This window comes from Penaeus vannamei, unplaced genomic scaffold (assembly GCF_042767895.1).
Source record: "Penaeus vannamei isolate JL-2024 unplaced genomic scaffold, ASM4276789v1 unanchor4546, whole genome shotgun sequence".
In the NCBI taxonomy this organism is placed as follows: Eukaryota; Metazoa; Arthropoda; class Malacostraca; order Decapoda; family Penaeidae; genus Penaeus; species Penaeus vannamei.
The window spans coordinates 702-12,841 of record NW_027217526.1 but is presented as its reverse complement, the minus strand read 5'-3'; the positions used below and the strand labels follow the sequence as shown (position 1 = coordinate 12,841).

General features: G+C 33.3%; 1 protein-coding gene across 1 annotated transcript; it reads right to left on the bottom strand.

The window, feature by feature from the left end:
• Nucleotides 1–33: 33 nt before the first annotated feature.
• Etl1 (SWI/SNF-related, matrix-associated actin-dependent regulator of chromatin, subfamily a, containing DEAD/H box 1) lies at nucleotides 34–10,259 on the bottom strand (the record flags this gene model as incomplete). Its single annotated transcript, XM_070120316.1, is given in 16 exon segments — nucleotides 34–127; nucleotides 401–545; nucleotides 1,213–1,364; nucleotides 2,810–2,920; nucleotides 3,125–3,235; nucleotides 3,576–3,713; nucleotides 3,850–3,985; nucleotides 4,209–4,350; nucleotides 4,992–5,185; nucleotides 5,493–5,695; nucleotides 5,969–6,140; nucleotides 7,234–7,318; nucleotides 7,650–7,866; nucleotides 8,258–8,440; nucleotides 8,660–9,021; nucleotides 10,023–10,259. Coding segments are annotated over 16 exon segments (2,682 nt in total), but the record flags the coding sequence as incomplete, so codon positions are not given.
• Nucleotides 10,260–12,140: the final 1,881 nt, after the last annotated feature.

Genomic DNA, 12,140 nt, shown 5'->3' with positions numbered 1-12,140 from the left:
TATATATATATATATATAATGCTATCAACTTACCATCCTTTTTCAGCTTGGGAAGAATCTCGTCTAACTGCTCAAACTTGCCTGAACTGAGGATGAGTTCGTCAGGCATCTGGTATTTCCTCACAGCCTAAAAAAAAGGAAAAAGACATATATAAATTGATGCAAATGACAAATTGTTTCTATTTCTTTCAATTATGCTATTCAGGTCATGAGAATTAAGGAAGAAAGGAAGGAAGGAAGAAAGGAAAGAAGGAAGGAAGGAAGGAAGGAAGGAAAGAAAGAAGCTAAGACAAAAAGAAAGAAAGAAAAAAGAAAGAAGGACAGAAAGAAAGAAAGAAAGAAAATAATTCTTTTTCTCAATATTCAGAAATCTGAATCCTCCTCAAAAATGTTTACTTACAGGATACATGAGGCATGTTGAGTGGATCTCGAAGTCAGACATGACAGAAAAATCTTCAACGATATACTCTAACACGGACTCCCGGTGTGACGTCTTCTTTAGGACCTTGGATATTTCTCTTAGCTTGCTATCATCATAGTACTTTCTGCATAGAAAAAAAGTAAAAACATTTACAAACATGATCAGCATCATTATAAAATCTGAAAATTGTTTGCTTTGCTATCCTTTTTATCTCTAGCAAGTATTACCTGAAACCTATTGTTATTAGACAGCAATACATCTAATGAGACTAATATTGTCTTAGGTAGAATAGATCTCAAGGGCAATCAATTCTGTCCAGGTCTTTACTTTACTCTCATTAAAGCATCTAGTATTCTAATAAGATCATGTAAAGGTTAAATAAAAGCCACTGAACCCTGTGAGAACTGTCATACACATCAAAATCAAGATGCCATGTTCTTACCATAAAACAAATGACCAAAAAGAAAAAATCCAGAAAACATCTTTTGATGCATGACTCAAGACATGATACACATACACAGGATTAGTGATGTAAGACCAAACTCTGTACTCCCCACAGCAATTATGGGGTTATAAATTTTCAAGTTTATGTTCCTCTCATAAAAGGATGTAATCTATACACTCACCCCTTAACCAGAAATTCATCCTCCTAGCCAGTATACACTACCAACGCTCCAATCTTCCACTGGGAAATCACGTCTTGTTAATTCATCTTGCCTTTCCAAAAATTACTCACCCATTCAATCTTCTCATTCGCAACAATCATTGCCGCCTTCTCTTATTCTACCTACCTAGTAAGTAGTGGATGGTTTGCAATTTTTCTGAGGGTCATGACCATGTTTGAGCTGCTGTCTAGATCTGAGCTCTTTGTCGGGGACTTCCCTATAGCCTCCAGCTCCTCCAGTTCTGTCAGGTTTTTCATGTTCATTTGTTCAATTTCAATCTAAAAGGAAATGTATCATAATTATTACCATAATAATAATAACTATAATGATGATGGTATGATAACAATGATAATAACAATACCTACTACTACTATTACAATGATAATAACAATACCTACTACTACTATTACTATCTCTATCCTTACTACCACTGCTACTACTACTCCTACTACTACTGCTACTGCTACTACTACTGCTACTGCTACTGCTACTACCATTACTGCTGATACCATTACAACTACTACCATATTACTACTACTAGTATTAGTATTACTACTGCTGCTAACACTACTACTACTAATACTACTACTACCACAACCAATAATAACAATAATAATATCAGTAATATTACTAATAATGATAATAAACATACAAAAATAATAGATATGAGATAATCACTAATAAATAACAATAGTAACAACAATAGCAAGGACAAGAACAATTACAATAATAACAATAATGTGACTACCTTTCTGTATAATTTGCAACCTATTAAATATTTATATGTAATTCCTTGTTCAATCTGATGCATTCATTTTCACAGATGTTGCTGTATACTTTCAGATCTGTATTAACCCTTTTGGGCTGAATCCTTCCAATTTGTGCATGTTAATGTTTTGCTATTTTTCAGACATGTGTAACCCTTTCCTGACTGTCAACCTTGATGGTGCAGCAATCTCCTGACTGTAAAACTTTCTTGCTATAATTAAATCTATAATATTCCCTGATTTGAAACATGGCTCTGCACTGAACAAAGACTCGGTATTAGAGCACAGCACCCTTGTTCATCTAAAACCATTATTATCCGGAAAATCATGTAATAACAAAGCAGTGCAATTACTATTTCATTTCACACTAAAATGGCATGTGAAGATAGCCTACATCCTTCCTGTTCATGAAATCAACTATGCACCATTAGGTACACTGTCAGTGCCTTGAATCTACATAAATGGCAAAATTTAAAAGGCAATAACAAAAACTTAAACAAGAAGGGATATATATATGTAATATTTAGCTATCTATCTATCTATCTATCTAATGAAACTGTATGCCACGAAAGACCACTGATGTTGAGACTACAGGAAACAATTACTAAAATAAAAGTATATATTACAGCAGTCACGCACACCCATCAGTCAACATCACTCACTCAAGTTATGCCCATTTATGGGGGTAACATACTCGCTTGCAGCCTTTTTGGATAAGTTTATCTATTTTGTCAATAAGTCTGATATTGAAATAATTCTGCAAGTTTTACTCTATTAAAGAAAACATGAAAAGAAATGACTAAAGGCCACTCTTTCAAACAAAGAGCTTTGTCCTACTTCTCATGCTGCAATATTTCAATATTATGTTTCGATTCATTCCATCTAGAACATTCACAAAGCAACGGGCAAAGCAGACAAATCCACTCCATATTAACAGCCAGACATTTCTCACTCACCTGATTCTGCCTGGCTTTTCTACTGAAAGCTTCAACGGTTTCTGTGTATATCTTCTGCTGCCGTTTAGACATGGGGGCATATCTAACCTCATCCGTTTTCTTTGGTAGATCCTAAAGAGAAAAGAAAAGAAAAGAAAAGAAAAGAAAAAATCAAATCATCAGTTACCATTACAATCTGAAATCAATATCACAACTATGTATAGAAAGTAATTCATACTACAGTTATCATTAAAATCGTAATAATCTAAAATCATGATTTGAAATTCAATCATGTCCTCTTCAACATTATTCAAGATATACTATAATTGTCTTTACCTTAAGTACATCACACTTTAATCTCCGCAAGAAGAAAGGTTTCATGATTCTCTTGGCTTGTTCTATCCTCTCACGCTCAAACTTCCCCTTGTTGCCACTATCATCTGATTTCTGTTGATAGTTCACTCAAAATCAATTGGAAGAAAAGTGACCAAGCTTTATAAATAACCATCATATTACAGAACATATACACAGAAATACTTACATTGCAAGGTATACACATTAAGAAAAATCAAATGTATAAAAGAAACTACACATAAGCAAAAATAAATATAAATCAAACACCATGGCATAATTGCATGAATGTCACCAACACAACACATTCTCCTTTTGCTTACTCGAAAACCATACAACTGTCACACCATAAATGCAGCATCAACTGTATCCTCATGCCATCTTATTTTCTAAAATTCAGATAAACATCAAGGTCAGCTGATGCCCAAGTACTCACAGGAAACATTGAAAACACTCTCTTCAGCTCTTCCTTCTTGCTATCGAAAAGCTGAGGCATGACAAATATGAGAATGGACATTAGTTCTACGAGATTGTTTTGTAGTGGAGTTCCAGTAAGCAGTACACGACGCTGACCCTGGAAAACAAACAAATCAATGATAAGGAAGGTATATCTGATAAAATAACATATATTACACCAAAAGTGCAGAAGTAAAATACTAGTAGTAACAAATGCTTTTCCTATTAAAAACATAACGAGAAATCAGCCTTACCTTAATTTTCATGAGATTTTCATAGCGCTGAGAAGCCATATTTTTCAACATGTGGGCTTCATCTAAAACTATAGTATGGAACCTTAGTTTCTTGAACAAGGCTCGGTCTTCTGTGCTAGTTGTCACCATAGTGTATCTGGATCAAAGATGACAAAGCTAGTTACTTCCAGTCTATGTTATCCAAACAAGTAAATGAGATTTTGCTAACACCTTGGCTATCAATCAATACACAATTTAATCATCCTTCCATAAGAATGCCTATTATAATCTATCAGCTAATTAGATTTCGTGCTCTAGGTTTAGAGCAAATATTTTGTTTAAACATTTTACTTACAATACATTTTAGCAAGAGTACATACGTGGTCAGGATAACGTCAGGTGTTTCTTCCAGATTGTCATTCATGATGTCGATGCGAATGCCTCTCCTTTCCTCTTGAGTTCCATGGTACTGGAGTACCGAGAGAGCAGGGCACCAAAATTCCAGTTCTCTTGCCCAATTATCTAATGGGAAAAAATATGATGTTAACCCTTTACAGCTAAGTACTATATATACACCTGACAGCAATTTCACCAGAAGCAAAAGGATATCTCCTTGATGTTGGCTGCAAGTACCAAAGTCACCAAAATTTGAAAAGATATCCAGCATCAAGGGTCTAATCTACATAAACCAGCGCGCGCACACGCGCGCACGCACGCACACGCACACACACACACATATATATACATTTATGCATGCATGCATCCATTTACTAAACTTTCCCCATTTTCTTCTCTAACATTCTCTACCAATACCATTTCTTCTCTTTTGACATGCTTTTTTCGTTTTTCATAAATCAGTCTTTTTGCACCAATGTGCCCTTTATTCCCCTACCTCATTATAGCTTTATTTCTGGTTTCACATCCAAACAACAATGCGAGACCATAATAAACCTCATGATATAGCTTACATAAAAAAAAAAATTACCCTAGTATATGGCATTAACAATACATTATTATAGAAACTTCACATAAAGCAGAATAACATAATCATAACACACAACAACGAGACTCAGACCCCCATGCACCAAAGCACAGCCCAAACCAAGCCTGGACCCAAAAACAAACTAAAAAATCACAACCGACAGCAAAAACCAAAAACTTACCAAGCGTTGATGAAGGAACCACAATCAGACTTATTTCATCAGGTTCCTCCACTTCCTTAATGTAAGCCAGGAAGGAGATGGCTTGAACAGTCTTCCCAAGCCCCATTTCATCAGCAAGAACACCATTTAGGCCTTGTTGGTGCATTAGAACTAGCCAGTTTAATCCAATCAGCTGATAACTTTTCATCTGCAACCTGTATTTATACATGAAAAAATAAAGTTATATATTATATTCTAAAAATAACAATGTACTTTTTTTAAAAGATTTTGGTTATGTACATTGATTGTCAGATTTTTCAACAATCTAAACCGCAAGCATTGTACTTCACAGACATACAAACATGATTTGAAAAGAAACAAGACAAACTAAGATCAGGAAAAGGAAAAGGAAAACTAAAAGGAAATTAGCAAATATATACATTACATACATGCAAACATACATAAAAAAACATATAAATGCTATTGGGGGAAAATATTTATACAAATCACATGTACACTCACGTCATGTTCATGATGCTTGGTTGTTTACTGATCCCTGCATCTTCCTCCCCGCTCACAATCCGCGAAACTATGGTCTGCATTTCTTTGGCAATGTTTTCACACTTCTTCATAAGCTTCTGGACTGTATTTCTTACATGCAAGATTGTCTTTGCTTCATTCAAGAGGTCTGTGCTAACATACTTCTCTGTCTGGAACTTTTCAATCTAGAAAGAAATTGGGGAAATACATTTAGTACAAAATAGTTGGATCTAACAATAGCATAAACCAAGATAAGAAACCTATAAACAAAAACAAAAAAACATACCAAAACAAGGATAAAAAAAAAGGGACAAAAGCCAACAAACCTATTGAGAATAAAAGGCAAAGATGTTAAATAATAAGCCCACACAAAATACTCCTTATTTCAAAAAGGGAGATTTAATAATGATTTTCCAGTCTTTATCTCACACACATACATACAAATAGGCACAACTCACAATATCTTTCCAGTCTTTGAAGGGTCTAATTTGAGCAACAACCTCTGCCTTCTTCTTAGAGCAGCCGCTGATGGCCGCTAGTTCACCCACAGACCCCTCATTAAAGAACTGCAATACCAGCTGCCGGTCAGTGGTCATCTGTGTGTCCGGTTCTGTATCAGAATCAGCATCACTGGAAGGGGATTCATGTTTGTTAAGGTAGAATTTATCTAAAAAGACCTTGGGTTGGTTAACAACAGTATTTTTTCTTTAGAAAAAAAAAAAAAAAATAATAAACAAATAAATAAATATATGTATATATTCAAACTATCTCTACATTCTTTATCAATGTAATTAACCCTAAAGATCTGGATGACATTATAGTCCTGTCATGGATAAATCTGGGTTGAGACCTGGGTGACGTGAACATGTCGTCATACAGCAACATGGCTGTGGGCCAGGTGATGTCAACTTGTCATCACAAGCGAAGGCCAGGGTGACGAAAAAGACTCGCTATTTGACTCATTTGCAGCTTAGGAGGAGGCTTTAGTATTATTCCTATCGATAAAAGAATGAGGGATGTAACATTCATAAGCCGTAACTGGAAGAACGCCTGCTCCATGGAGGATGCCATTTCCAAGCTGTGCTCCGTATTCCTGGCCGCTGTGACCTGTGGCACTAGTTGTATTATGGAAATTACCAAAACAGAGATATATAACACATATGACCAAATTTTCCATACTTATTTACTACATAGTGAGATAATATGGAGTCTATGCAAGGAAAATCAGGTATTACCATCTGGATAAAGCAAATCAAAAGATAATTATGGGTATTGGAAAATGGCAAAAAGGCTAAAAAAAAGTTTACACAAAATAACTTTGCAAAGGGGAGGCACAGAGTTTTGTCACCACTCATGTATGTCTGCACACACCCTGTCTACAAACTGCACACCCGGGATGTTGGCTACTTATGAAACCCACTACCCATATTTTTGGCATCAAGATTTCCATGACACAACCGCATCCAATGGGTTAATTACATTGATATTTTTTTTCCAAAGTATATAATTCTTGATAGCAAAGCTTTGTTTTAAGCAGTCCATATAAGAAACATTCTTATGTATTTCACAACAATCTTGTACATTAATCTTTCTCATAACTTGTATTCAAACAAATTTCAGCAAGACAGATATATGTTATCTCCTATATAATACAAGCCTATTCTAAATATCATAATATTTTATACTTCAAGTTTCCATCCTTGAAGCCATCTAGCTGACCTACCTGTCATACACCTTCGACCCTCCAAAATTGTAATCCTCCTCCTCCTCCTCCATATCCTGCTCCTCTATCCTTGCTGCAGCTTTTGCTAAAATATGAACAAAATTAGCATTAAGGATAATCTTTATGGAGATATTTAACCAGTCCAATAGAAATTATTTACATGGGTTTAAGTCACATAATTAGAATCTTCTAAGAATGTATTTCCTTTTTGTACCTCAAAAAATTATATCAATATCATTATCATTTTCATCATTATCATCATCTATTATCTATTATGTTGATATAAATCATATCAACAGAATTCATGATTCCTGTCATGATCATCATTAATAAGAATATTCTTTTATATATTTACTGGGAATGTTGCAAAAGGATATAATCAATACTTCACAAAAAATATCCAAGCAAACACAAACCTTTCCAGGATTCCTTTTGTGCTTTGACCCTTTCCTTTTTGGCATTCTTCTTCATCTGCTGTAATTCTCTTTCAGAATTTTTTGAATTTCTCTCCTCTTCTCTCTTCAGTCTCTGTTCTTGCAAAAACTTCAGTTTTCTCTCTTTTTCTAATTTATCCAAATCTCTTATGGTCAACTGGGCATCCCATTCATTTTTTCTGAACACATCCATCATTTCCTGAAGTTGAGATAGAATAACTTTACATAGCAAAGCAAAACAAAACAAAGAAGAAGACAGTCAATAAGTCAATCACTATCAAAATCATCAATAAATAACTGGCTGACCTTTTTCATACTGAGATGATTAATATAAATATCTATAATCATAAAACCTAGAAATCACCTGTAAATCACATCATTATTTCATCAACACACAAAAAAATCTATACAATACATATTTCTGACTTTCCTCTCCAAAAAACAGCTTGAACAATTGAATAAAATCAATTCCTCTACCCTTTCACTAACCCAATCAGTCACATAAAAAAAATCAAGATTAAAAAAACAGCTTATTATCTAAAGCAAATCCAGCTCTGACTCATCCCTCAGAAAATTACCAGACAACATACCATTTTCTCAATTTTTGGATAAAGGCTTTCAAAAGTCTCAATATACTGCTCAATCTTCTCATCATCTTCACCAGTGATTCTATCTGAGTCAGAATGGCCATTGAGCTGCATCTTCTTTGTTGGAGGTTTGATGGCATCATCATCATCGTCATCTGATACCACAAGTCGTGCTCTCTTGGCAGGCTGTGGGATAACAATAAAATGATAAGACAAAATCTATGAGTGGTATTTATTCCTAGAATAGGACTAGTTTGCTTAGGTTAGAATACATTAGGCTGGAATTGATCAAATCAGGTCAGATCAGGTCATCTCCCTTTCTCCAGCATCCCTATCTATGTTCAAGTTATTCCTGCACCCTCACTATACCTTTACACTGCTCATGAGACGTCAGTAAAGCCTCACCTTGACCCGAATAAATATACCATCCTGGCTGTCTTGGTCCTGGTCCATCGACGTACTCGAGACAGACTTGCTGGGTGAGAGGCTGTTAATTAGAACTTTCATGGGGACTCCTCCCAGGGGGTTGTCAGAGGAGGTGGGAGGTCCATCCTCGTCATCTGTTTCCGCATCATAGTCCTTCTGGTCTGGGCTAGGCGGCTGGACAAACAGAGGCTTTGAGAGACGGATGGGCGCCTTCTTTTCCTCTAGTCTGCTGGCGGTGGAGGTAGATGAAGAGGAGGGAGAGGAGGGCGAGGTGCCATTTGACACCTCCATGACTCTGACAGTCTTCCGCTGGATCACCGGGCTGGTTTCTTCTGAGGTATCTGGGGGGAAAGGTTATGAATTATACATTATCGTAATCACAATCGTAACAGTAATAGTAATCATAATTGTGGTGGTGGTGGTGATTATAATTATAGATATAATAGTAATAGTAATAGTAATAATGATAATGATAATAATAATAATAATAATAATAATAATAATAATAATAATAATAATAATAATAATAATAATAGTAAAAATAATAGTAACAATAGTAAGAGCAATACTTATAATAATAATAACCAAAATAATAATAACAATAATAGCTGTCAAATAACAATAATAAAAACAACAATAATAACAATAATGATAACAATGACAATAATAATAATAATAATAATAATAATAATAATAATAATAATAATAATAATAATGATAATAGTAGTAATAATAGTAAAAAGTAATAGTAACAATAGTAATAGTAATACTTAAAGTAATAATAATAATAACAAAAACAAAAATAATAATAACAAAAACAATAATAATAACAACTATCAAACAACAATAATATTAATAATAATAATAATAATAATACAAAAAGTACTTGAAATCTGATTTTGCTTGTTGCAATTTGATTTCAAGGTTACATCTAGTTTTAACTTTGAGAGTTGTATATATAATAATATTAATAACAACAACAACAACAACAACAACAACAATAATAATAATAATGATAATAATAATAATAGTAGTAGTAATAGCAAAAGTAATAATAACAATAGTAATAATAATACTTAAAGTAATAGTAATAATAATAATAACAAAAACAATAACAATAATGACAACTATCACACAAAAAATAATCAATAATAAATAATAATAACAAAGAAATAAAATAATAAATAATAATAACAAAGAAATAAAATAATAAATAATAATAACAAAGAAATAAAATAATAAATAAATAAATAAAAATAATATTATATAAATAATAATAAATAATGATGATGATTATGATGATAATGAGGAACAAGAATGCATCATCCAAAACAGGAATTACCTCTTTCGCAACCGTTGTCTAATTCGTCATCACTTTCCCCGATAACAGTTTTTGATGAATTTTTGGCATCCAGATCAGGTAATGAGGTAGTTGTGTGGACAGATATAGTGGCTACAGATTTCTTCACCGAGGATGTGGTCTTAATGATTTGGGAGCCAGCATCGTTGGCTGTTGGACTGTCGAGGCTCTTGTTGTGGGGTTGGCGAGACTTTAATACTGGGCTCGTCGACTTCGGAGCTAGAAGGACAGAATGGAAACCTGTGTGAAAACTGTTGAGTCCATATTGATCTGATATGCCACTAAAGAACAAATAGTTTCTTGTACTGCATGACTGACTGCTTCTCTCTTTCACAAACACACTCGCACACACTCTCTCCCACACACACACAAACACACACACACACACACAAGCACACTAAAAAATATCCAATCAATTCCCTAATACAAACAATTTCTGGCAAAAGAGCACTGCTGATGAAAACAAAAACTAAAGAAAAGGAAACAAGAAAAGAGAAATAAAAAATATAAAAAATTACATATATATGAGCTATCTTTCTACTTATCTATGTATCTATGCATCTATATATATAAATATATATATATATATATATATATATATATATATATATATATATATATATATATATATATATATATATATATATATATATATATATATATATACACAGCATATTTATCACATGATAAACAGACTATTGTATATTGTACAATAATAAGATAATAAACAATCTGTATGTACATATATTCATTTTCTGTTTTTAAAAAGGTGCCAATTTTGGTTTCACAATCTTACAGGGAAAATGGTGCCGATTTCAAATATGTGTGCTATAATTATGAAATGGACAGCTAAACTATGCAAAGAGCAAGCCGTCCTACAGAGAAAAAATCTCCTAAAATTATGTGGGAAATCTAGGCTAATGCAAAAAAGTTACGGTCATTGAATGTTTTTCCTAGCCTGCTAATGTACACCTCAGTTCTACTATAAACAACTAAAACATAGATATGCATTCTCTAGTGATGCTTGGCAACCCTTCACTCCTTGGTAATCTATCATTCACTTTTCAAAAATGTGAGAGCCTAGTGCAATTTTAATCTCGATATCTGAATGCTACTCAATCTGATCATATCATTACTGTCTTACGCAATATCTAAATACCATCACATGTTGATACCACGATTGTTCTTATGTTCATCTTACATATTATCATTATAGTGATCATTCATATTGTCATTCTAATTGTTATCACTCCTTTTTATTATCATTATTGCTATCATTATCATTATCAACATTATTATTATCATCATTATCATAGCAACATCATTCTCCACATCAATATCATGATTATCATTACCAGTATTATCAACATTATCAGAAGATAACAGGTACACCTATGGTAATGAGTGGAATGAGAAAAAAACTGAAAGGTTATGGACAGATAGTGAATAACTACATGTTCGGTAGATCAAAAGTACATTGAGAGTAGCTTTGTTGACGAGGGAAAACCATGACTAGATTTTGGAATAAATAAGGGTAGATAACTGAGAAGAATTGTGATTGTGAGTGGTAAAGGAGTAAATTTTAGGATTATAATAAAGTTGATGATCATAGATTATTCTGGAAACAGTATAATAACTTTTCAGTGACAGGTACAGATACAGTCAGCCTATGACGTGTATAAGTATCATTACTCTCAACAGGTGGGCCGGCTGTACATTAGCCACAAAGTCTAGACTGTTATGTAATATTACATCATACACGAGAAGCACTCACAGAGCACACACTTCTGCCAAGGCAAAGCTGTCCCTATCTTGCAATGCTAATAATAAAAATAGTTACCCCTACTACTTTATGCAACATATATACATATATATATATATATATATATATATATATATATATATATATATATATATATATATATATATATATATGTATATATATATTTTAATGAAATAGCAAGATAATGGTAGATAATCTTAAGTTCTCTCTCCCTATCCCCCCCCCACAGTCCATCTATCTGTCTGTCTGTCTGCCTATCTATCTATCTATCTATCTATCTATCTATCTATCTATCTATCTATCTATCTATCTATCTA